General features: G+C 36.5%; 2 protein-coding genes and 1 long non-coding RNA gene across 4 annotated transcripts in view; 1 reads left to right on the plus strand and 2 right to left on the minus strand.

The window, feature by feature from the left end:
* Window positions 1-6,098, minus strand: part of LOC126865949 (uncharacterized) — a 60,961-nt gene extending 54,863 nt beyond the window's left edge. Inside the window, exons 1-2 of the long non-coding RNA XR_007689737.1 lie at window positions 5,952-6,098; window positions 4,777-5,789 (exon numbers count right to left, since the gene is read on the minus strand). This is a non-coding gene — a long non-coding RNA (uncharacterized LOC126865949). The remainder of the gene's footprint in view (window positions 1-4,776; window positions 5,790-5,951) is intronic.
* Window positions 6,099-7,145: 1,047 nt separating this feature from the next.
* LOC126865550 (venom serine protease Bi-VSP-like) lies at window positions 7,146-12,017 on the minus strand. 2 transcript variants are annotated; one of them, XM_050618204.1, is made up of 6 exons: window positions 11,073-12,017; window positions 9,458-9,655; window positions 9,194-9,289; window positions 8,968-9,122; window positions 8,298-8,639; window positions 7,146-7,686 (listed from the first exon to the last, which is right to left on the minus strand). In XM_050618204.1, the coding sequence occupies exons 1-5, from the start codon at window positions 11,173-11,175 to the stop codon at window positions 8,484-8,486; spliced, it is 708 nt and encodes a 235-aa protein (XP_050474161.1). In that variant the 5' UTR covers window positions 11,176-12,017; the 3' UTR covers window positions 7,146-7,686; window positions 8,298-8,483. The 2 variants fall into 2 exon arrangements, with proteins under 2 accessions (XP_050474161.1, XP_050474151.1); XM_050618194.1 differs by lacking the exon at window positions 7,146-7,686 and adding an exon at window positions 7,693-7,887.
* Window positions 12,018-12,557: 540 nt separating this feature from the next.
* On the plus strand, window positions 12,558-13,819 carry LOC126865710 (omega-amidase NIT2-A-like). Its single transcript, XM_050618542.1, has 3 exons — window positions 12,558-12,736; window positions 13,138-13,306; window positions 13,582-13,819. Exons 1-3 carry the CDS (start codon window positions 12,653-12,655, stop codon window positions 13,713-13,715), a joined length of 387 nt encoding a protein of 128 aa, XP_050474499.1. The 5' UTR covers window positions 12,558-12,652; the 3' UTR covers window positions 13,716-13,819.
* Window positions 13,820-27,277: the final 13,458 nt, after the last annotated feature.

The following is a 27,277-nucleotide window of genomic DNA, read 5'->3' on the forward strand; positions in this document are numbered from 1 at the left end:
CCGGTGGCGAAGCTGTCCGAAACCGAGAGGAACAAGGAACCCGGTCGATCTGGAGATGCGAGGAAGACGCGATGCTACAATTGCTTCAAATGTAGGGAGTACGGACACATCGCATCAAGTTGCGACAATTTGGGTGAGCCCTCAAAAAAAGTTTACAGCGTGTTTCGGTCGTTACAAACAAGGCGTGGTAAGGATGTTAAGATGGAAAATTTCAAATTGAGCGCGTTGATAGACACCGGTAGTGAGCTGACTCTAATGCGAGCAGATCAGCATGTGAAAATCGGAGCGCCCAGATTAAGTCGGGAAATCGTTGGATTTGGCGGTGTCGGTTCCGGAAGGAATTTTACGCTCGGGAAATTTTCCACGAACATTATTATAGACAATGAGTCGTACTGTATAACCATACACGTAGTTCCAGACACAGTGATGCAACATTCGCTTATTATTGGCGCAGACTTTTTGGACACTGTTGAAATAAGTATAAAAGGGGGAGAATCTTTTATTAGTAGAATAAAGGACGAAAATCCCGATGAGTGTCCGGAAGTCCTCAAGATAGATGTAGAGACACAGGCGAGTGAGATAGATTTGTCACACGTTAAGGACATGCAACATAGGCTAAAAAGAGATTTGAAGAGAACCAAAGCATTGCTAAGAGACGCTCAAACGATGCTGGAGAGATCGAAAGGTGACTCGACGGGTAAAGCAGCTTTACGACAGCTGAAGAACCAGTTAGAAGATGCAGAATGCGCTAGAGCAGTTGCAGTTAAAGCGAAACAGGCACTGGAGCAAGAACCGAATGAGACGCTGGCTTCGTTGCAGGAAGTACTGCGGCAACGTTCCGAAGCAGAAGATCGTGTTAATGTAGCTAGTCGCGAACGAACTGAGCTACTGTCGCAATTGGAAGAAAATAAAGAAGAGTTAGCAGAAGTTTTGAAGAAGTATCGGGCAGCTGTGCAGCAAGTGTCGGAGGAACGGAGAATAGTGGCAAGACACGTGGTGATTGGTAAAGTGGACCACGAGATGGTGTCCTCGTCGGATTCTTGCGGCCAGCAGGAGGACTTAGCGAACATCACGAGGAGGAAGAATCTGGCTAAACAACAGCAACAGGATGTTGTTGATGATATTTGCGAATTTACTGAGAAGGATAGCGTTGCGGATGTGAGGGTTGTTTCAAGTTTTCGGATAGACTCGAAGAGAGTGAATGCAAGGCGAACGAAAAGACAAGGGAAGTCGCACGTGCGGAATCCCTCCAATAATATCGATATACAGAGGATGTGGATGACGAGGACGACGATGGGATTGTCGAGGACACGATGAACGTGAAGACCTTCGAAAAAGAAGAGATCATAGTCTCGGTAGATGGTAAGTTGTTAACGTCTTCCATGTACGAACCGAGCCTACGAAAATGTCACGATGCTGCCACGACGATCAAAGCCCCTGACAAGAGTGAAATGGGTAAACAAACAACGGAGAGGAAGATAGAGGAAGAGCGAAAGAGGAGCAGTAACATCGAGGACGAACAGGCCGCGGTGTTCCAAGAGGAACGAGATCAGCTGCGTGCGGACGCAAAGAGACGGATTGAGGAGATCCAAATCCGAAACAAGCGGGCGTATAACAGGAGACGCAAGAAGGCGACAGCATACAGGACGGGAGATCTAGTGGCAATCGAGAGGATGCAGAGGGGTCCCGGGCTAAAGCTGCATCCGAAGTTTCTTGGACCGTATCGGGTGATAAAAGTCCTGCGAAATGACCGATGCATAGTGCAGCGAGAGGGGGAGCACGAAGGGCCACGTACAACTTCCACGGCAGCCGATCACATAAAATGGTGGAATGCTGACGATAGTGATGTAAGTGCGAGCGGCGATGATGAGCACATCTGAGGGCAGATGTGATTGTCAGGAAAGGCCGATTGTAATATCGTAGAATAGCTTTGATTGGAGATCGGCTGAAAATAGAAAAACCGTGTACGTCGTGTTTCTGTGGTTCGTTTACATTTAAGAGTGCCTACGTGACTAAAGGCACGTAGTTGGTAGTTCTTACATAGGTATGAGGGAAACAATAGACAACGTTAGAAGAAGGACGGTTTCGCTATTCAAGGCGAATCGAAAAGTGTGCGTGTTGCGAGAATCAGAGTTGATCGAGACGTCGAAGCATAGAGTCGTTAGAATTGAGTTGCGAGTGTTGTCGAGTGTTAGAGTTGCTAGTGAGAGAGAGAGAGAGAGAGAGAGAGAGAGAGAGAGAGAGAGAGAGAGAGAGAGAGTTACCAAATAGTTGTCAAGTTATTTGTTGTAAATACGAGCGTTGCATTTAGTTTTCCTGTTAATCAAACATCGTTTCTCTGTCTAACTAATATCTGTATTTTCAATCCATTATTAATAAATTATAATTAATCGAACAAAATTACACCTTTAATATATTCCGATATTACATTACCGTGATGTAATATTTATCATGCTTATTTTGTACGTAAAACGAATCGTTGGAATATTCCCGAAGCTAACGAAGCATTTCCCAAAAGTTAAACCGAAGAGATTAACGCGAATAGTTAAGTGAAATTTTTCCATTAACTTGCTGACCAACCGGCAAATAAAAAATCATAAAAATTGTTTCAATGTGTTGAGGTCACGCATAACTTCTTTTTTCATTGACGATTACCAAACAGGTAAAATTTCGAAATTGTACGAAGGCCACGTGACCAGATCGTATTGGAATTTGAAGTGCATGGAAAAAGACAACTCGAAGTACAAACCTTGAGCTGTACTACTCGAAGTACAAACGTGAACTAATGGATGCAGAAAAGCAATTAACGCCAAACATCCGAACAGCATCTTGGAGCCCGTCATTGTTCTGAAATAAAAGAAGTGACGAATTAAAAAGACGCAGGACTAATAATAATAAAGGAAACTTAGTTCGTATTATAAATTGAATTTACATCAGAAAAGAAGCACGATCAAGCGAAACAGATCGTAGAAATGACAAATATCATCGATATACGTTTCAGTGTAATTTCACTTTTGAAAATTATTTAGTTTAATACGATCGTATTCATCGCTCCGAAACTTTCATTGTGCTGCAATTTGTGCTGCGTCTTTTTAATTTCTCTATCTTTCTGTGTTTTCGGAAAAATTACTTGAAAGATTAAGAATTGCTTGCCTTATTTTATTTTCGATTAGTTAGGATTTGATTATTCCAGGTAAGGTTTATTATTTATAACAGGTTTTATCACTTGTTTATTATTTAGGAGTTTGTTATTTTAGGATTAGTACCTTTTAGGATTTCTTATCCTTCGAGTTTCTGTTTCAGATATCTAGGTCTATTTCAAGATGTTTTATTACATTAGGATTATTTATTCGATTAAGATAATTTAAGAGTTTCACAATGTACAAAGAAATAATCGCGTGAAATTTAGATTTATGCTTTAAACGTATTAAACACGCGGTAATTTCAATGTCTATAGCCTCGAACGTGTTCTGATTAGTTGTGTCATTGTCTGTGACATTGAAATCACAAAAATCCATTGCAAGTGTGCTGTCATGCAATGTGGATGTAATTGGGTTTTTTGGGGTTAGGTTGGGGTTAGGTTGTATCATCTGATTTGTACAGTACTATTTTAACGCAAGGACAGGAAAGTTATTATATATTTCCCGTCCATTATTTGAATCGTTGTGAAGTGTAACGAATTATATTCGATTCGAGGAGATGTTAATGAATTACCCATTTCATATGTAATTACATGGAAATAAAAATCATTGCAAAAGTAATTGATCTAATGACAACGGAATTTCCAATATTTTTTTGTTTCGTCACCTCTTTTTCGTAATATATCTTTTATAGGTACGTGATTTATTAATCGTTCGAATGGAAATAATTATTCGTATAATATTCAAACGATTCTAGCCATAAAATAAATTAAAACGATACCTGTCAATGATATGCAATCTGCGTATGACGTCAACCTCGATCTATGCTTATACAAGAAATTTTATCAATCAATGACTAGATATACAATAATCAAATATTATAAAATTTCCTGAAAACCTTTAGGTGTTAATATCTTTAATATTTGCAAGTTATTGTTTAGCGCTAATTAGTTAGAATGTAACAAGTGGTGTACCAGAATTGAGATAATTAAGCCACACGAACAATCTTATTTAGATCTTTTTAATTTTTTAATTCTCTTTTGCTCTAATACTTCGTAAAATTAATCTTCATTAGCTACTACACTTCATAGAATAACAAGAGATAATTTTTCTTATATAACGTTTCATTCATAAAATCTATCATTAAAGTATATCTTCATAAAAATATCATTCCATACTAACGGTATATTTGGTGTCATACGAGATAACAGTTACCAGTGATGACATATGTAACTTTATAAAGATATCTCGTTTTATTATATATTAAAAGAATGTACTCATTGCTGCTATATTTCAGATGAAAAAAAGGCGGCAACGATTTTACAGTAAAATCGTTCGTTTACAACTGATTCATTTACATTTCATGATAATACTGTGCATTCTGAATATGCTATGATTTGGTTTAAAATAATAAATAGTCCATTCTTGCATACTATTGTTCCAGCTTTACTTGTATTTTCGATATTGGTATAAATAGAAAGACAATTAATGTCGTTCGAGTCTATTTTCGGATCATTTATATTACGTTTAATCCATATAGTTATCATATGAGACATAGTATCGTAAAATTTGGAAGAATAAAACGTTCGTACAGAAAGTACATTTTATAAGAACTCCAACAAATCTGCGTGTGCACCTAAAATACAAACTGATAGTGATTGTTCATAAGTTTATATACATTATCTAATGTCAATCGAAGGTATCAATTCTTTTTCTCCATAAGAGTACTTTTTCATTTATATGTGTTCAAAAATACATGTGTTCAACCGTGAAGCATATGTCACCTACAACGAAAAAGAGTTTTCCTATACTTAATATTTCCTTTATATACCTATGAAAGTCTATTCTTCGCGTAGTATGAAATTATGAATAAATCTGGAATATTGTTCAATCTGAAAAGAAAAATAACTTATTGACATCATTCATTGATACGAGATTCAGAATGTTTGTTTTGTCTTGCAGAAAAAGAAGGCAGCCCTCCCTTTCTTTTAATGTGAAATAGAAAGCGAAAATTTGAAAACAGATTTTTTGGAAATTTACTTGCAAATATCGTTTTCAATATCGTGATTTTCTTCCCAATGGTACTGTACTTTCAAATTTTCCAGTATCCCTCTAAAAACAAAAAGTCGAACCTCGTTATTGTTAACGTAGGCATTACAAGGAAGAGAAGTATTAGAAAGCAGCTCCTTTTTATTATGGATTTCTTTATAATCATGTAAATAAGAAATTCCGGAAATTTTTTCCTCAAGAATTTAATTCTTGTGTTTTGATTGATAATTATTACACTGCATACTAACTTTTCGCATACTGTTCGCGTCTAACAGTTTCCTAATAATAACTACTTCAAAATTACATATGTTCTTGCACGAATTCAAAAGTACGTATGATACAATTACAATTGATTCTAAAATAATAATTATTTAAAGATATTAAGATACTAATTAAACGTTTCACTGTATTTCAAAATCTGGAACAACAAATTTTTATTTATAAAAAATGAAACTGTCTTTATATATTCTTTGTCATGATGCTATTTCTTATTACCGTGTCGACATTTTTTAAAATTCATTTTGTTATCTCTACGCAATAGGAAAATTCATATACTGCTTAATATTTTTTGCATATTATCCATCCACCGCATGATATCTTCTGAAAAATCAAAATATTAATGTTATATTATTACAATGCTTCTTAAATATCAATTTTTGACAAATTTGAAATCCAATATATTTTGCACAATTATTATTTATCAAAAAATTCCAAGTTAGTAACTTTCTTTTCAAATGGCAAATAACATATACTTTGACTTACCTGTAAGTTTTTGTTCCTAATCATCATTTCCTCTTATAGAACATCATTATTGTTCTTATAATTACTACCAGTGTCATAGATATTGTAGTGGCTACAACTGAATTAATAGAAAATGATAAATAACTGTGTATAACACTAACACATAATTGTGTATAACAATGACACATAACTTTTACTTACATATCTGTCGATAAGGGATTACTTACTGTGATATCCTGTTGATGTTTCTTAAGGCACTCGATTAGGTGCGATACGGTATCATTCCTTATGGTATACTGTAGATAAGTATTTTAGAAAATAACAAGAATAAATCTAAATTATTCAGAGGTTCCAGTTTCGGCTTAGACATAAATACAGGACCATTTGCAAAGAAGAAAGGGTGCGTTTCTACAGCCTCGTTATAGTAACCATGAATACCAATCTCTGAATTACTGGTTACTAAACATAAATATCCTATAAAATTTAATATATTTCTTTAATTTTTAATACATACATGAGTTAGTAGTTCTAAATTATGAATCATCCTACCTGTGATATTACGCTTTTCCTTATAATATCATCACTCGAGTGAACAACATTAAGATCATGTAAACCATGTCATCCTATCTTACTGTGAAGATACTTAGTTATGTTATCTAACATTATAAAAATATCATCAAATTCAAGTCCTTTTATTCACATCACATGGCCACGACGATCTGGTTCTTCGTTATATAATGTTCTAAAATTTGTCGTATATATAGGATGTACAAACCGTGATATCAAGGTATCAGTTCTTCCTTCCCAAGGGACAGTTTCATTAAAATTCTGATAGAATTAAAAATTAATTATTAATATTCTAACAATCATATATGTTAAATACGTTATAGTCAACGATATATACCTGAGCGAATGTAGGGGTGATTCCTTGATAATTATAAATGTCATCAGCCCACATCATTGTGCCACTTCTTTGTACTCCAGCCTCTAGATTAACAGCCTAAACAAACATACGAAATTTTATAGAAGCTGTACAAAATATAGTATATATGCGCAATATTGAAGCGTTCAAGGGGATATAAAGGTAATGTACATCACATACACGTGTACTCTCATGCAACAAAATACAATTAGATTTAATAGTATAAGCTCTTTTATTCATCATAATAGATTGGAAATTTAAGTGTCTTACGAGGGTGAGTAAAAAGTTACCCGCTCTGTCGGTGTAGAATTTATTTTAAGCAATTGTCAAAAAAGACATACATCATTTTTTGACATAATCACTCGATTTCTGTATACACTTTGTCCATTTGCCGAAGGACCTTTGTATTTTCTCATTAAAAAATGTTTTGGGCTGAGCTGCGAACCACGAATGCATCGTCGTCTTCACCTTTTCATCAGCTTTTTCGGCATCCATCTCGCACAAACTTTTTAAAATCCAAATCTGTCGTGCACTATTGCATAAGCAGAGCCGTGGCTGATTTGCAAATGATTTGCCACATTATCCAGTGTCACTCGTCTATTCCATAGAGCATAAGTTCATGAGCACGTTCAATGTTGTCATCGTGGATGTGGACGGGCGTCCAGCTGTTTTTTCATAACACTCGTGCGATCTTCTTTGAACTTTTGTGCCCATTCAAACACACTTCGTGACAAAACACTTTCTCCATAATGTGCATTAAATCTTTGATAAATATAGGCATCAAACATAACCTCCGACCACAAGAAACGAATCACAGCATCCTGCACTGTTTTCCTGCAAATCACCATTGCAAAGCGCCATTACTCGCGCAACGGTCACAAACGAATTGACGTAACACAAAGAAACCTGCGCAGCAGCACTGAACAGATATTGACGTCATACGAAGAGTGCAGATGGATCAATACGGTCGACAGAAGTTTTAACTATCTGGAGTGCGGATAAATTTTTACTGAGAGTCGTATAGGAATCTATAATCTGTAAGTACACCTTTGGCTGAATGGAAATTTCTCTTACATATAGTCAAAAATGCTGAAACTGTGTATTGAATTGGAAAGTGATAAAAAATAAGTGAAGTTTCGAGGTTGCATGTGATTGCATGAGTACACAGGACGTTTTTAGCGAATAAAAAATAATTTTGAAAGACACGAGACTTATCTTGTATTTTATGCACTCTCTGTGTCCGAATTTCCAGAAGCTCTCTATCTTATGAAGTGTTTTAGATTAGCCGGAAAATTTTGTACGTACGTACAAGAAGTATACGATCTAAGTGGAATATTCCATTATTCTCTTGATACAACAGAAACGAAATTTACAGAACTTCTCAGAAAGTTGGTTTATTATTACCAAATTTATAGAATTAATATACGTTTATCATCTTTACATACCTAAGTCGTGGAGGTTTATCGTGCGTAAAAAATTAGTGTCGTTTCAAAGTTACATTTCGTACATTTTAAGCCTATAATTTGTAACGTACAAAACAATGTAAATTTGAGCTGTTTCTTATCTCCACAATAAGAAAATCCAACTTTACGTTTTTTACACAATGATATTTATGGAACAGTAATATCATATTATTGCATCGCTTGGAGAATGAAGTCAAGGTACGATGTGACCCTAGTGTAAACGCTGGGATACCCAGCTGTGCCGCACTTATAAGCATAAGACACAATACCTATTAAATACGAGGTTAATTCATGTTGTATCAGCAGTGGTCCGCCGCGGTCAGCCTGAAAGGATCGTTAAATTTTTAATCAAAGATACTGAAATATATCGATCGAATTGTATTGAAATTATACTTATATACAGTAATAATCTTCTATTGATTTGTGTATTGAAATACTCCAATTTATAACGTACATGTTATATGTATTTTGAGCAAAACTAAGATTAGAAGGAAATTAGATTAAATACCATAACGAGGTGTGAGAAGTGGGCAAAACTATTAAATTGTGTTTATCTATTATTTTTAATGTTTAAGACGTCGATTTGATGTTAATTCGAATCGACGTGTCTTCAGATACCGTATAGTTTGTAGTAACTCTGTAACTTAATTACCGTACAAGAATCCTCTCCACCCTGAGCATGTTCGGCGCATATTATACCATCAGTGATATCAGGTGCATTAGGAAATTTGGAATAAGCTATTTTGCATTCGGCGTTCTTAATCACTGGCATTTGTACTTCCATTAATGCATTACGTCGTGGTCGTCCTACGAAGAAAATAAGAAAGATATTTAAGACTGGAACTATTTAATTTTATTATAAAATTGATATCACTTACTATATCTTAATGCTCCCCATCCAGCAACAAGGGGGTTATAGCCGACGAAGTTGCTCTTTCGTAGGGGCTCTTTCGTACAAATGGGATATACGTACCCTGAAAAATAAAAAAATAAATGAAAATGCAGGAAACGAATGACCAAAAGTATGAGAAAGAATTATACACGCTTTATGACACAATATATGTGTACAGTAAGAAATTTCAGGATATGATACTTCATTAATACTCAATAGCATATATATATATATATATTTGAGGACTTACTCGAAAATGGCACCTCCTCCACCAATCTAAGAATGACAATATTATGATTGTGTATGTTTTCTATTCCATCCATATGTGCACAATGTGCTGCGGTCAAAACATGCCTAGCCGATATCAGGGAACCTCCGCACTTCCATAGTGGTTTGTCTGGGTTTCGGGGATTACGAAAACCTAATGCAACGATCCATGGCCAAGCGCCTAAAATGCAATAGTCATAGTTGTGAATATACATAATTTTTTCTCACATAACGGGTAACAACGATTATTACCTATTCGATATTCGATCATACAGCAGACGATAAGTACATACGTACAAATACTCTGAAATAGAGATTTGATAAAGACAGAAATTAAATTTTTATTCCAGTGGAATACAAATTATTAAATAATTCTATATAATTTCTATTTGAACTATACTGAACTATAAAGTTCAAACGTGTAATTTCTGCCCTAACAGTTTTTGATCTCTATCCATATTATTACTCCTATATCAATTTTTTATTTCAAGCAAAAAGATACTCTTCCTAACATGAAGTAAAAGAAAGAAATAATTCAAGTTAATAAGTAAAGTTACTACCGATAAAATCATAGCATTATTATTTAGTCTAATTGAAATGTACATTGATGTGCTGTTTAATGCCTTTAAAGTTCATTCTTTGCAGCAAATGGCTTATTATTAATCGGAAAGAAAGACATAAAACGTACCAAGTTCAGCTGGTTTACCATCGACCACCCTGGTATGAGAGACGTTGCTAAAACCACAGTATGGTGGTCGCAAAGCCTTATACTTATACACAGTTTTTATTAAAATTTCTCTCTTCTCTTTGTTTGGATCGTTCGGACAGCAAACGATCGTAACATTGCCCTGGTATCTGCACACTGATCGTCTATAAAAATCGGTGGCTGTACGGTACTGTATCTGCCATATTTCTTGCAGAGGTTTACATTTTCTGTAGTCAAGGCACCTGCCTTCTTGATTGTTCGGTGTGGTACATTCTGGATCAAACAATTTTAAAACATTTATACAGTTCAAAGATGCGTAAGAAAGCGACACCGATTACTCAACTTTCGAAGTAAAAAGCCGATCAAGTCCACCGGATTGCCCTACAGACACGTATTAATCCGTAAGAGTGAGTCATCATGTTGATAATAATTATCTAAAGAAACTTTTCACGTGAAAATATAAAATTTTAATTGATTAGATATTGTGTTAGCCATACTTAAGAAAGAAAATGAAAATGAATGAAATGAAAGAAAAGGACTACCTTCAACCTCATTTTTTAAATAAACACTTTGTCAGTTTTTCGGTAAATAAATTCTTAGGAATTCAGGACAGTTTTTAGTGAATCATTTTGTTTCGACCGTTCGCGGAGAGACGCGATCGCGAGATAGCACGTCAACGAGAGTTGTAAGTTCCCATTACGATTAAATAATCGACGCCACGAACTGATCGATCCCCTTATTTCGATTATGATAATAAGGGTAGTTCAATGAAATTCCACAGAATTAACACAAATAAATTAATGTTTATTTCAACAACTTATTAACTAGAAAGATATAAATGGAACAAAAAAAATGTAACTGCGTTTTGGTTGATAAGTAATGCGCGACATACCACATGTGTTGACGGTTCGACTTCTCGAAAAGTTCTGAACGCCTTTCGATTTTTTTCGTTTTTTCTGGAAGGCGACCCCCACTACGTTCGGATCACGCCACATTCTTTTACTGCGAGGTAAAATACGGGCCACGAGTCGACGTTTCTGGAAGTCGCCCTGCTTAATGAACCATGCGCTTGCCACTACAATGTTTGTTTGCCGGGCAGACGCGACGATCCGTCTGCGACATTATAGTGCCGCGATCGATAGTTAAGAATATGACCTATTGTAAGCCGCATGGCGTAACATTCTCCCCCCGTTGAGAGGGTACCGATCAAACTAGCGAGGTGTGGTTGAAGTTCCCATCTTATTTCGTCTCGGTGGCTAGTTGTTCGGGTTTCTCGAGATCGGGTTGAATTGGCAGTGGGACAAGCCTTTTGACGCCCCGATCCAAAATGCTCTTTGCCGTCTGAACTGTAGCTGTCCGGATGACACCATCGGCGCCTGGTTGAACCTTGATAACTCGGCCCAGAGGCCAATGCATGGAGGGAACGTTGTCCTCTCTGAGGATGACGATTGTGCCCTTTTGGATGCTGTGTCCACCCTTGCTCCATTTATTGCGGTTGGTTAGCTCGTTCAAATACTCCTTATGCCAGCGGTTCCAAAAATGTTGTTTAAGCTGTTGGATATGCTGCCATTTGGAGAGTCGGTTCGATGGAATGTCTCTGAAATCTCGATCACGTAAGCACATTAATGAATCGCCAATGAGGAAATGTCCGGGAGTGAGGGCTAGGAGATCATTTGGATCGGTGGAGATAGGAGTTAGCGGGCGGGAATTGAGGACTGCTTCTATTTCTATGATAAGAGTATTACGGTGTTAAGCTCATATGTTTCTGTTTCTCCACTCGCGCTGCGCCATAATATCCTTTGATATTTCCGATCCTCTGGTCGTACGAGGAATTGCCGATACAGGAATTTTCTCGATGTCGCCAGTGAGTACGTACTGATGAGCGCGGAATCTAATTAATATACAAAATAAATTGTGAATTGATTCGAGAATATAGGATTTCCCCATTTTCATGATTATCGTGATTTTTGTATAAATATATTTTTTAAGATACTAATAATTAGGTACTTATAAATTAGTATTATCAATTATTTTGCATTTATAATTCCGCCTCTAGTATAAGTGTTAATTGAAAACTAACTTTATGTTTGAAAAAGTACTAGCAAAGTCGTTGAGTAACAAGCCACTGATGCTAACACAAATAGCATTGTCGTAATTAAATATTTCTAAATATTCATTTTTCATTTTGAACCTGTAGAAACAATTTATTATATATACTATTAGCTAAGTAATTGCATATTTAATTAAGTCGAAATATAAAACTTAGTTATTTTAATAATTTAAAAAATAAAAAACTGACAAACATTTCAATTTAATTTATGGTTGGAACAAAAGACAGTTATTCTTCATTAATTGAAATATTGCAATGCAGAGTACTTTCCAAAATACGCCGAGAGTATTCCTGATGGTGAAACGAGCGTTGCTTCATCGAACGCAGCTAAAGAAAACAACATCTATGTAGTTGGTGGTACGATGCCTGAAATAGAGGGCGCTAAATTGTACAATACCTGTACTATTTGGGGTCCCGATGGAACTTTGATAGCAAAACACCGAAAGGTAAGTAATATATTCCTTTATGGCTTTGAATTTGAAAATATTGGGGTGAAGAAAGTGACTCTATCTAGGAATAATTTAGGAATATACATATGTACATACGTATACTATAACCAATTCTATAATTTACGGTTTATAAAATACGTTATGATACGGGAAACGCCCATTTTTGTTGTAATGTGTTTGTTGTTGTATAAATTTTTCACATACTTAAAATATTATTATACTTATTTTTTCTCCTTTTTAAACATTATTAAATGATAAGATTTTTTAATAAAAGAAAGTGATAAAAACGCTGTCAGTTATTAAATAAAAAATAATTAAAGTTTAGGAGTTGGTAACTTTGATATTAAATTACAAAAGTTGCAGCAATAGAATTAGCGACCACATTTTTATGTTATTAGGTACATCTATTCGACATCGACATTCCTAATAAGATTACTTTTCGAGAGAGTGATTCACTCAGTCCTGGTAACTCCCTAACGACGTTCGATGTGAAGGGCTGCAAAATAGGTATTGGCATTTGCTATGATATTAGATTCGAGGAAATGGCACGCATTTATCGGAACAAAGGTACAGTAACTTAATCGATCAATACTTAACTAGCAAAAAATTAAATATCTTTCTTAAATATATTCTATATAAAATTAATATAATCTGTAACTCTGTATAAAAAGAAGCTTAATTTAAAAAAACCAGTATATTTGCTGAAAATGAAACAAATAAAAGAATTAAAAGCACAATAAGAGGACTGTCCTCGCATATTCAGAAATGATGGAATGTGAACCGTGCAACTACGAAGTTAATTGGTATTCGGTGGCTTCATATTTCCTGCTTCTCTGGGTTAGGTTGCCAAATGCTGATATATCCAGCGGCATTCAATATGACCACTGGACCACTGCACTGGTCATTACTTCAGCGTTTCAGAGCGAATGATAATCAATTATACGTTGCCTGCATATCACCGGCTCGTGTTCCTTAAGCAAGTTACGTCGCATGGGGACATACACAGTTGACCAATCCCTGGGGAAAGATTCTTTACGATTTGGAAACTCAAGAGAATATGGCAGTCACCGATATCGGTAATTTACAGCTTAAAATTAAAAGCGAGAGATCCATGATGTAATTAATTTTTAGTCTCGTTAATTTATCGATTTAGCCATCTTCCTCTGTATTTGTTGAATTTATTAGTAAGCATTACTTATTACTTCGTATGTTTCTTTTTTCTATCAGATCTAAAAGTTGTTGAGGAAGTAAGGGCTCAGATACCTACATTTTCTCAGAGACGTACAGATTTGTACGACACTGTCTGTAAGAAGGAGTAACTCTACACTAAAACAGAAAATGTTTTTTTATAATATTTCTACTACGATATCCTTTTTTTGTGAATTATTACTAATTTCTTATCATTTGTACTAAATGAATGACTCAATTAAGAAAACCAAAACGTTATAAATAATAATCTGTATATCTTGTGTATCAACATGTAATTGGATATTATAATAATATAGGAATGCTATAATAATATAGGATAATAATATAGGAGAATAGTAATATAGAAAAAAACTACATGCTTTTAAACACCTTTAATATCGATCACATAAATTGTTATAATTCACAATGATTACGCATACATAAAAGACCCCTTGATAGTAAAATTTACGATCAAAAGGCAATTACGTATCGTTTAACAACATTTAATTTATAACACCTTTTAAACATTTAGACAGATTAACACATAACACTTCTTATATAGAAACATCAATTCGAAGTTATCAGCTTGGAGAAATTGGTCGATTAATACCTGTAGATTGTCTGTCTCGATGAAAGACTTAAAGAGAGCAAAAACATGATAATGCCGCTAATATAATATTCCTTCTTTCTTGTATCTGTCTGCCTCTCAGGTCGTTTTACTAATTACAATAAGTAATTTCGCCTTCTTTGCGCTCTCTTTTAACGCATTCGAGACCGAAAGAAATTCATATCAGTCAGTAGGCAAGGGTATAATATACATATTTTATATATAACTTACGTAGTAATGTATATATCATGTTAATTTCATATTTTTTTCAATATAGAATTATTATATATATATATTTAACTGTACATAATACATTATAGAATAACATAGTATATAATTTTATATTTTAAAAATATGAGGCATACTATTTAAGATTGTCATCGATTTAAAATCAAAGTATGAAAAGGATACCCTGGAGAGAGTAAAACACAGAATCATTCTAACTAAACATTCAAATCGTAGCGACACCTAGGTATCGTCTTACAATTAAATCTCGGTCTCGAATGGATTAAAATGAAATACATACTTGCAGCTTCAACATCTTCAATATCGAGGAGATTCAAACTTTACAAATAAATGTAAATTGCGATGTAAAACAAAGCGATGTAAAAAGGGAAAAGGAGGAAAGAAGGAACAGGGAAGCAAAGAGAAGAAACGAATTTTTCATTTTCTCGAAACTGGATCAAGTTTCAGGAAGGCCATCCAAGTAATTGATGTCCTCTGTACTTATTTGTTAATCATGCGCGGAATCAGAACGATTCGACCTCGTTCCAAAGCAAATCGTTACTAGAGTAGAGACGGGAATTAATAATTCGTGTCAATTGTTCGATCGTGTTCACAAATTCAAATGCGGTTGAGTAGCGGAAACCATTTATAACACGTCCCATACAGCGTAGATCGCATACACGTCTTAGGATGTATTTTTGGTACTTATATATACTCTATATATATTCTTACTCTATATATACTTATATGTACTCTATGTATATTCTCTATCTTATATATACCATAAAATATTTCGTGAAATCGCGTATTCGTGTCTAATGTCAGGGATTCTCTTTCCATAAGTCTGCGTTTTCTATATTATCTTTCTTCCTTATCAGTAGGCATTCTCACAATTTGTGATTAATACTGCTCGTACAGGAATGTTAGGTTTTTGACGTTGTAAAATTTCACGTGAAATAATAATGCCTATATATTGACTAATTTATCAATTAATTAAATCCGTGTATATCAAGTTTTCTATAATTTAGTACTTTCGTGTAACTACAGAAATTTGATGCAATATAAAACTTGATTAAAACAGCGATTCATTAGGAAACGAGAATAATGATGCAAATATTTTTTGTAGCCATTATATAGGATTTCGATTGCATAATTAATCAGTATCAACTTACCAATCTTTAACTGAAGAATGTGAAGAAGGGCTGGCGGTATATAGACCGCAATTATGATCGTTTTCATGTAAATTGCCAAGCTGCTGTACATGTTTGTTATTCGTAAAAAGTTGCGATGACAAGCGGAAAGAAATAAACAATCCAAAAGTATCTGCAACAGAAATCAGAATACACTCAGAATACACGTTTTCGCATGGTTGGATCAATTTCGCGTGGGACTAACCTGATTGAACCTAACGCGGGATAATTGCTCAACTCACGACCTTAACCAGCCCGCTTGATTCTCTGTAAATGCTTGAAATTGACGCTTGGATTCTTTCCAGATTAACTAGCTTTGCCCCTCCCTCCCTTTATCTATTTTCTTAGATCAACTTAGAATGGATCGAACAAAGGCACAAAAGAATTCGAAGAAAACAACAACTTATTATCCAAATTGTTCATCGAGGGTAATCAATGCTGTATACTTCCTAGAATTAGGATGAATAGGGATTTGGAGAAACCCACCGGCCATGTCCAGAATAATAAAATATCTCGCTTTTGCAATCTCGCGACTTGATCCGCAGTGAGGGGTAAAGGATACCGATCCGCGACCGTATATTTATTTAGTTCTCGAAAATCTACCTATCATCTATCTGAACCATTGTTCGTCTTCACGAGTAACACGGGGCTCGCGAACGGTGAATTACTAGGCTTTATGATTTTTGGCTGTAATTAAGTCGCTTGTTCTATCACGTACTACTCTGCGCTCGCGAAGTCTATTAGGACTCCTTGTACGGCGATGTTAGGATCAATTAATTGTACTTCTAACTGTCCTGTATTTTTTTTGTACGAGTACGTAGGGAACCCGTAACGGATGAATCTCTGAATTTTCGAAAAGAAAGATTAATCGACTTTTATCACTACCACGTACCTCATTGTCAACTTCATTGACATCGATCTCGTTTTCAGCGGTTTTATTACGGGCATGAATTATTTTTGTTTTACACATAGCGAGGCTAGTTTGTGTAATATTACGTCAAGATCTTGGCTTAAAATTTGACGAGCAATCGCGATATCGTATTTTTAAATAACTATCAGTCAGGACATGAAAAATTTATCTCTAACCACTAAAAAGAAAAGAAAAGAAAAGAAAAGAAAAGAAAAGAAAAGAAAAGAAAAGAAAAGAAAAGAAAAGAAAAGAAGAAAGATAATATGTTGTGGCAGTCTAAGTCGATCTAAGAAAATAGATAAAGGGAGGGAGGGGCAAAGCTAGTTAATCTGGAAAGAATCCAAGCGTCAATTTCAAGCATTTACAGAGAATCACTATTGAAAGTTCAAAGGCCGACTAGTGAGCTTCATCCTATCTCATTTTTTAATCAGGCGATGGATCGACGAATCGTATTGATTTCGAGGATTATTATAGTTCTGTGGGGATTTTAAAGCGTGGTTTGTCTAATCTTGTCTCGTTAGCTACAGACTCTTTGGCGAGCAGCCTGAAACTTGATCCAGTTTCGAGAAAATGAAAAATTCGTTTTTCCTCTTTGCTTCCCTGTTCCTTCTTTCCTCCTTTTTCCCTTTTTACATCGCGTTAAGACCCGTTAAATAATATTGACTGCCGTGGACGCTGGCTGAGAAGTGCACTTTATAACTAGCTTTAAAATCACTGACGTCGACGAGGACAAAGGTAAGTTAGAGGGTCATTTATCTGAGCTGGTGTTATTCCGCTGTACAAACTATTTCCGGCCAGTACCTTTTATGTACTTTCGCTTCCGCTAACAAGCAACGCGCCATGTCCATCACTGTTCTATTATACCTTTCCGCTGTCCCGTTTAATTCATGTACGTATGTTGGGCAATTATTTATTCTTATACCTTTATCCCTAGCAAATTTATAAATTCGATTATTTAAATATTCTTTACCATTATCGCATCTTAATATTTTTAACCTCTTGCCCGTTAAATTTTCGGCTTCATTTACGAACTGTACGAAAGAATCAAAGACCTCATCTTTTGATTTTATACAATAGATCCTAGCTATTTTACTATAATCATCGATAAATGAAATGAAATATTTTTCTCCATTGAATCCGGTAGTCTTAAAGGGACCACATACGTCCGTATGAATAATTTCCATTATTTCCCTAGCCTTAGTTCGATTATTTTTGAAAGGTAAGTTATGCATTTTGCTTTCTATACACACCCTACATTTCAAAAGTTCCTTTTCAAATTCATTCGGTATGCCAGTCACTAGCTGCTCTTTACCCAAAATCTCTAAATATTTAAAATTTACGTGTCCTAGCATCCTATGCCATCTTTCCTTTTTACTCATACCACTACGTTCGGCGCTGTTTACTAAGTGCTTCTTCCCTTTCAATATACTTTTTATTCTATATGTCCCATTCTCTTTGAACGCTACAGCTGTAAGTATATTATCCTCATCTATTACTTTCGCAATATTTCGTTTGGAAATAACCGTATTCTTATTGTCTGTTAGTTTACCTAAACTAATCAAATTTGCGGACATTTCTTTCGCGTAAAATACTTTCCTCATATTTATTTTATTTTGTTTTCCGAATGCTTCAAAATAACTTATAACATTCCCAACTTTTGTCGCTTTTATCGGTCTATTATCGCCTAAATATATATTTACCGGTTCTTTTAGGTCGATAGATTTATCGAAATAATTTATATTATTAATTATGTGATCGGTACAACCGCTATCTAATAGCCACACTATTTCGTTCTTACTTATTTCATTCGTCTCACTGCTGTTTGCTGCGTGCGCCGTTGCTGTCCATATGCCTGCTCTTGAGTTTCCATGCTCGCCCGTGCCGGTTCTTGATTGACGATGAAAGTTTCCACGTCCTCTGCTCGTATTGCCTTTGTTCTCTCTTCCTCTGTTTCGACCACGTGTTGGCCCATGCCAATAGCCGTTACTGCTTCCCGCTTGGACGCCATTTTGACACTCTCTCGCAAAGTGTCCTAATCTTCCACATCTGAAGCATCCTTCCTTTTTTGCAGAAAAGGCGTTGGTTTGCCTTTCTCCTCGATTGGATTTATTTTTCTTCTCTGCTATTTCTATTTTATTTTTCACATACGCTACCGTTTGATTCTCTTCTTTCAATGCGTCTATTATGTCCGCTATGTAGCTGTATTCTTCGGGTAACGTATTCAGCATGTAATTCAGCTTTTCCCTCTCACTTACTTGTGCGCCCGCACTTTTTAATTCATTTATTAATTTTTCGAAATCGTTAAAGAATGATGCTGAATCAGTGTAGTTCTCCAGTCTTATGTTTTCCAATCTCCTTCTGCATACGATCTGCAGTGCCGTCGACTCTTTCAAGTACATTTCATCGAACCTTTTTATTATATCATACGCCGTTTTTCCTTCCCTAACATACTCCAATTGTCTGTTCGATATTGCACTATAAATTATATTTATCGCCTTCAAATCCTTTTTGTCCCAGTCTTCATCGTCTCTTTCGTTCTTCATTCTAGTTGTAACAACCTCGCATTCCTTATATTTGAGAAACATCGTGATTCTTTGCTTCCACATTCCATAATCCTCACCATCGAATATAGGTATCATGATTTCCGATCTCTCCATTTTAATTGATTCTTCTTTTTTTTTCTTTTCTTACTCAAGCGTTCCTACGTGCTCGAAGTATATTTTGTTCCTCTGAAAGTTTTTTTTTCTTTACTGAAAACTCACTCGCAAGATCGTAACCACGCACTAAATATCTTGCAAAACTAGTAACCACGCTCTGCTACCATGTTAAGGAAATTCGAGGATTTGGGAATACAAATAATTGACTATATTTCCCACGCAACAGTTATACATCTATATTACACTCTGAAGAACGTCTTGCACGCACGCTTGTCGCCAACCGACTATCCTAGATTCTTCTAACATCTGGCAACAGTCTTTTGTCTCCACTAAGACCTTGACGCCCTCTGGCCCTTACACACACACTCTCATGTACAGTGTAAATGTATCACTTCCCTAACACAATTATCCCGCGTTAGGTTCAATCAGGTTAGTCCCACGCGAAATTGATCCAACCATGCGAAAACGAGTGTATTCTGATTTCTATTGCAGATACTTCTGGATTGTCTATTTCTTTCCGCTTGTCATAGCAACTTTTTACGAATAACAAACATGTACAGCAGCTTGGCAATTTACATGAAAACGATCGTAATTGCGGTCTATATACCGCCAGCCCTTCTTCACATTCTTCAGTTAAAGATTGGTAAGTAGATACTGATTAATTATGCGATCGAAATCCTATATAAAAACTATACAAAGATATTTGCATCATTATTCTCGTTTCCCAATGAATCGCTGTTTTAATCAAGTTTTATATTGCATCAAATTTCTGTAGTTACACGAAAGTACTAAATTATAGAAAACTTGATATACACGGATTTAATTAATTGATAAATTAGTCAATATATAGGCATTATTATTTCACGTGAAATTTTACAACGTCAAAAACCTAACATTCCTGTACGAGCAGTATTAATCACAAATTGTGAGAATGCCTACTGATAAGGAAGAAAGATAATATAGAAAACGCAGACTTATGGAAAGAGAATCCCTGACATTAGACACGAATACGCGATTTCACGAAATATTTTATGGTATATATAAGATAGAGAATATATATAGAGTACATATAAGTATATATAGAGTAAGAATATATATAGAGCCAAACCAACCAATTACTTTAATTAATGCAAGCTGTACTCGAGATTCGCGCATCTTGTGTATACACACCGGGTCAGACAAAAGTTTTCATTCATCCCAGTAGAACTTTCGTAGTCCTTGAATGAGTGGACTGATTCTTCGTGCGAAAACAAATTGGAAGCGCAGAGGGATGTATTGTTTCAGCGTATATCGATTTTAAAGCACGGTTTTAAAGCACGGTATAATCAATTCTTTTACATAAAATTATATTGTATAGGCTATTGTTATTTAAACACTTTAAATTGGATGGTTTTTACATATGCTAAAAAAACGGAAAATGATGATGATGAATCAATGACACGTAGAAAATTATAATCTATTGTATTGCTGTTATCTAATGGTGTTGTAATTGACTGTATGGTGGATGTATCTAATGGTGTTGTAGTTGACTGTATGTTGTTCAATATTGCCATGAAACTCTTCTGATTCATTGTCACTTATACGAAGTATGGAAGTATACGAAATTGATAAAATTATTAATAATATTTACGAAGAGAAAGTAAACTGTTGGATATATGACAAAATAATTCTATTTTAAATAAGAGACTGGTCAGCGTGGTTATTTTGTTTACAAAATCAAACGAATTTAATGAATGTAATGGTAAGGAAGTAACTATAAATGGCTGTTAAACTATTTTTATGCTTGAAAAGTAATTCGCAAAGTAATGTAAAGCAGTACTACTGAGTTGTACATAACCTCTTTCAGAATTTGTTCTTAACCTCTTGCTTCATAACTTCCTTAATTATACTCTTCAAACTTATTGACTACTTCGATGTTGTTACGAACAGAAACTGATAAAATATTAATCTTAAATATATATATATATATATATGTACTACTCACTCAAACTATGGATCACATAACCTATACAAAAAAAAAAAAAAAAAAAAATTATTGTACACTATAAAGCAAGAGGTTAAATCTTTAATCTGTTAAGAATTAAATTTTTTATTGTAACTGCGAAAATTATAAAAGTACCAAGCGAAGCAAGTACGGAATATATGCGGAATATGAATCGCTCAACTAACCAAAGAGCGGCTCAGTGACAAAATTAGTAAAGTAAAGACCACAAATATTACAACATTATATTCTACCACAAAATAATTCTCTATACAAAAAAGGTACACAACGAATCGATTTTTCACTACGATAAGAGTCAACAGAACCAATCAAGACCAGACGAGACTCTCATAAGACAACGATATCAGAGGGATCAAATCAGCGACTTCAATCTATGTTACAGAGTATAGTTATCAAGAAAAATTGCTCTTTTCATGAAAAGTATGGTAATGATACTCTTATAACACATTGTATATCTGGCAGTCGGATGTGCCCGTGGCCATCGGAAATGTAAAGACGACGCTTTTAGAAAGTGATAGCGCCATCGCGTATTAAAAACGCGTTAGAAGAAGGACGGTTTCGCTATCCAAGGCGAATCGAAAAGTGTGCGTGTTGCGAGAATCAGAGTTGATCGAGACGTCGAAGCATAGAGCCGTTAGAATTGAGTTGCGAGTGTTGTCGAGTGTTAGAGTTGCTAGTGAGAGAGAGAGAGAGAGAGAGAGAGAGAGAGAGTTACCAAATAGTTGTCAAGTTATTTGTTGTAAATACGAGCGTTGCATTTAGTTTTCCTGTTAATCAAACATCGTTTCTCTGTCTAACTAATATCTGTATTTTCAATCCATTATTAATATATTCCGATATTACAAGTGGGGGCTCGTCCGGGATTGAATAAGACAGAGAAACGATACGATTTAACGGAGCTATTTCTGCGGGAGTAGAAAAGAATAGAATAAAATGGCAAACGTTGAAGACGAACGATTGTCGGGTGAAGAGGATTTGACGCTGGAGGAGCTGAGGAGTAAGCTCGCACAGATGAATCTGCCTATATCCGGTGCGAGATCAGTGCTGGTTGCCAGGTTGAACAGAGCGTGCAAACCTGGTCGATCTACTCCTAAGGATTCGAAGCGTGGCGAAGAACCAACAAACCAGCGAGATCTAAGAAGCAAGCAGAGAGCCGAACGCAGTCAAGAGGGAGAGGAAGACCTCGAGAAGCTGAGGACGAAAGAGCTGAGAGCGCGTCTCGTTAGCTTGGGGTTGAAGGTAACGGGAAGAAAATCCGAACTACGCGCGCGGCTACAGGCGGCCCTAGAAGGAGACGATGTATCGTCGGAAGAAGAGAGCTCCGACGAAAGTGAAGGCGAGGACGATAAACAAGGCGCGCGAGAATACAGGAGAGGCACGCGAGCGGTGTATCAGGACCGCGATGAGTAGCAGCAGAAGGTATGCGTCGGTTCGATGTTGAGTCTTAAAGACGTGGAAGACTCATTAGAGAAATTCAGCGGGGATGATCTGCTGAGGGTAAATCAGTGGGTGGAAGACTTCGAGGAAATGGCAGAAGTGTGGGGTTGGTCAGACGCCCACATGGTGGCCTATGCTAAGAAATTACTCGCAGGCTCCGCTCAGGCCTTCGTACGACAAAAACGATGCGCGAAGTCCTGGGCAAAGCTAAAAAAGGCGTTGAGGAATGAGTTTGAAAATGTAGTAAGCGACCAACAGATACATGGCGAGTTATCCCATAGAAAGAAGAAAGCAGATGAGAGTCTGCAACAATATATGTATCACATGTGCGGGATTGCAAAACAAGGAAGGGTTGATACGCAATCCTTGATAGACTACATTATTCAAGGCATTCCCGACGAGGTCGCGAACAAGACTGTGCTATACGGAGCCAGGAATATCGAGCAATTAAAAGAGCGTTTCAGGCGCTACGAAGCGATAAAAAGAGATATGGAGATGAGGACGAAATTTGAGGAGCCGAAGAGTAACAGGGTAAAGCCGGTGGCGAAGCTGTCCGAAACCGAGAGGAACAAGGAACCCGGTCGATCTGGAGATGCGAGGAAGACGCGATGCTACAATTGCTTCAAATGTAGGGAGTACGGACACATCGCATCAAGTTGCGACAATTTGGGTGAGCCCTCAAAAAAAGTTTACAGCGTGTTTCGGTCGTTACAAACAAGGCGTGGTAAGGATGTTAAGATGGAAAATTTCAAATTGAGCGCGTTGATAGACACCGGTAGTGAGCTGACTCTAATGCGAGCAGATCAGCATGTGAAAATCGGAGCGCCCAGATTAAGTCGGGAAATCGTTGGATTTGGCGGTGTCGGTTCCGGAAGGAATTTTACGCTCGGGAAATTTTCCACGAACATTATTATAGACAATGAGTCGTACTGTATAACCATACACGTAGTTCCAGACACAGTGATGCAACATTCGCTTATTATTGGCGCAGACTTTTTGGACACTGTTGAAATAAGTATAAAAGGGGGAGAATCTTTTATTAGTAGAATAAAGGACGAAAATCCCGATGAGTGTCCGGAAGTCCTCAAGATAGATGTAGAGACACAGGCGAGTGAGATAGATTTGTCACACGTTAAGGACATGCAACATAGGCTAAAAAGAGATTTGAAGAGAACCAAAGCATTGCTAAGAGACGCTCAAACGATGCTGGAGAGATCGAAAGGTGACTCGACGGGTAAAGCAGCTTTACGACAGCTGAAGAACCAGTTAGAAGATGCAGAATGCGCTAGAGCAGTTGCAGTTAAAGCGAAACAGGCACTGGAGCAAGAACCGAATGAGACGCTGGCTTCGTTGCAGGAAGTACTGCGGCAACGTTCCGAAGCAGAAGATCGTGTTAATGTAGCTAGTCGCGAACGAACTGAGCTACTGTCGCAATTGGAAGAAAATAAAGAAGAGTTAGCAGAAGTTTTGAAGAAGTATCGGGCAGCTGTGCAGCAAGTGTCGGAGGAACGGAGAATAGTGGCAAGACACGTGGTGATTGGTAAAGTGGACCACGAGATGGTGTCCTCGTCGGATTCTTGCGGCCAGCAGGAGGACTTAGCGAACATCACGAGGAGGAAGAATCTGGCTAAACAACAGCAACAGGATGTTGTTGATGATATTTGCGAATTTACTGAGAAGGATAGCGTTGCGGATGTGAGGGTTGTTTCAAGTTTTCGGATAGACTCGAAGAGAGTGAATGCAAGGCGAACGAAAAGACAAGGGAAGTCGCACGTGCGGAATCCCTCCAATAATATCGATATACAGAGGATGTGGATGACGAGGACGACGATGGGATTGTCGAGGACACGATGAACGTGAAGACCTTCGAAAAAGAAGAGATCATAGTCTCGGTAGATGGTAAGTTGTTAACGTCTTCCATGTACGAACCGAGCCTACGAAAATGTCACGATGCTGCCACGACGATCAAAGCCCCTGACAAGAGTGAAATGGGTAAACAAACAACGGAGAGGAAGATAGAGGAAGAGCGAAAGAGGAGCAGTAACATCGAGGACGAACAGGCCGCGGTGTTCCAAGAGGAACGAGATCAGCTGCGTGCGGACGCAAAGAGACGGATTGAGGAGATCCAAATCCGAAACAAGCGGGCGTATAACAGGAGACGCAAGAAGGCGACAGCATACAGGACGGGAGATCTAGTGGCAATCGAGAGGATGCAGAGGGGTCCCGGGCTAAAGCTGCATCCGAAGTTTCTTGGACCGTATCGGGTGATAAAAGTCCTGCGAAATGACCGATGCATAGTGCAGCGAGAGGGGGAGCACGAAGGGCCACGTACAACTTCCACGGCAGCCGATCACATAAAATGGTGGAATGCTGACGATAGTGATGTAAGTGCGAGCGGCGATGATGAGCACATCTGAGGGCAGATGTGATTGTCAGGAAAGGCCGATTGTAATATCGTAGAATAGCTTTGATTGGAGATCGGCTGAAAATAGAAAAACCGTGTACGTCGTGTTTCTGTGGTTCGTTTACATTTAAGAGTGCCTACGTGACTAAAGGCACGTAGTTGGTAGTTCTTACATAGGTATGAGGGAAACAATAGACAACGTTAGAAGAAGGACGGTTTCGCTATTCAAGGCGAATCGAAAAGTGTGCGTGTTGCGAGAATCAGAGTTGATCGAGACGTCGAAGCATAGAGTCGTTAGAATTGAGTTGCGAGTGTTGTCGAGTGTTAGAGTTGCTAGTGAGAGAGAGAGAGAGAGAGAGAGAGAGAGAGAGAGAGAGAGAGAGAGAGAGAGAGTTACCAAATAGTTGTCAAGTTATTTGTTGTAAATACGAGCGTTGCATTTAGTTTTCCTGTTAATCAAACATCGTTTCTCTGTCTAACTAATATCTGTATTTTCAATCCATTATTAATAAATTATAATTAATCGAACAAAATTACACCTTTAATATATTCCGATATTACATTACCGTGATGTAATATTTATCATGCTTATTTTGTACGTAAAACGAATCGTTGGAATATTCCCGAAGCTAACGAAGCATTTCCCAAAAGTTAAACCGAAGAGATTAACGCGAATAGTTAAGTGAAATTTTTCCATTAACTTGCTGACCAACCGGCAAATAAAAAATCATAAAAATTGTTTCAATGTGTTGAGGTCACGCATAACTTCTTTTTTCATTGACGATTACCAAACAGGTAAAATTTCGAAATTGTACGAAGGCCACGTGACCAGATCGTATTGGAATTTGAAGTGCATGGAAAAAGACAACTCGAAGTACAAACCTTGAGCTGTACTACTCGAAGTACAAACGTGAACTAATGGATGCAGAAAAGCAATTAACGCCAAACATCCGAACAGCATCTTGGAGCCCGTCATTGTTCTGAAATAAAAGAAGTGACGAATTAAAAAGACGCAGGACTAATAATAATAAAGGAAACTTAGTTCGTATTATAAATTGAATTTACATCAGAAAAGAAGCACGATCAAGCGAAACAGATCGTAGAAATGACAAATATCATCGATATACGTTTCAGTGTAATTTCACTTTTGAAAATTATTTAGTTTAATACGATCGTATTCATCGCTCCGAAACTTTCATTGTGCTGCAATTTGTGCTGCGTCTTTTTAATTTCTCTATCTTTCTGTGTTTTCGGAAAAATTACTTGAAAGATTAAGAATTGCTTGCCTTATTTTATTTTCGATTAGTTAGGATTTGATTATTCCAGGTAAGGTTTATTATTTATAACAGGTTTTATCACTTGTTTATTATTTAGGAGTTTGTTATTTTAGGATTAGTACCTTTTAGGATTTCTTATCCTTCGAGTTTCTGTTTCAGATATCTAGGTCTATTTCAAGATGTTTTATTACATTAGGATTATTTATTCGATTAAGATAATTTAAGAGTTTCACAATGTACAAAGAAATAATCGCGTGAAATTTAGATTTATGCTTTAAACGTATTAAACACGCGGTAATTTCAATGTCTATAGCCTCGAACGTGTTCTGATTAGTTGTGTCATTGTCTGTGACATTGAAATCACAAAAATCCATTGCAAGTGTGCTGTCATGCAATGTGGATGTAATTGGGTTTTTTGGGGTTAGGTTGGGGTTAGGTTGTATCATCTGATTTGTACAGTACTATTTTAACGCAAGGACAGGAAAGTTATTATATATTTCCCGTCCATTATTTGAATCGTTGTGAAGTGTAACGAATTATATTCGATTCGAGGAGATGTTAATGAATTACCCATTTCATATGTAATTACATGGAAATAAAAATCATTGCAAAAGTAATTGATCTAATGACAACGGAATTTC

Source organism: Bombus huntii, chromosome 1 (genome assembly GCF_024542735.1).
Source record: "Bombus huntii isolate Logan2020A chromosome 1, iyBomHunt1.1, whole genome shotgun sequence".
Taxonomy (NCBI): Eukaryota; Metazoa; Arthropoda; class Insecta; order Hymenoptera; family Apidae; genus Bombus; species Bombus huntii.

What these genes read in the sequence shown, in the direction of transcription:
- LOC126865550 (XM_050618204.1), bottom strand. Translation starts at nt 11,175, where the DNA reads ATGTGGCGTGATCCGAACGTAGTGGGGGTCGCCTTCCAGAAAAAACGA. An exon ending in TCGAACCGTCAACACATGTG is followed by an intron (nt 9,656 to 11,072) that starts GTATGTCGCGCA and finishes ATTGCATTTTAG; the next exon opens with GCGCTTGGCCATGGATCGTT. An exon ending in GTGGAGAGGATTCTTGTACG is followed by an intron (nt 8,640 to 8,967) that starts GTAATTAAGTTA and finishes CGATCCTTTCAG; the next exon opens with GCTGACCGCGGCGGACCACT.
- LOC126865710 (XM_050618542.1), top strand. Translation starts at nt 12,653, where the DNA reads ATGCCTGAAATAGAGGGCGCTAAATTGTACAATACCTGTACTATTTGG. An exon ending in TGATAGCAAAACACCGAAAG is followed by an intron (nt 12,737 to 13,137) that starts GTAAGTAATATA and finishes TTATGTTATTAG; the next exon opens with GTACATCTATTCGACATCGA. An exon ending in ACGCATTTATCGGAACAAAG is followed by an intron (nt 13,307 to 13,581) that starts GTACAGTAACTT and finishes TCTCTGGGTTAG; the next exon opens with GTTGCCAAATGCTGATATAT.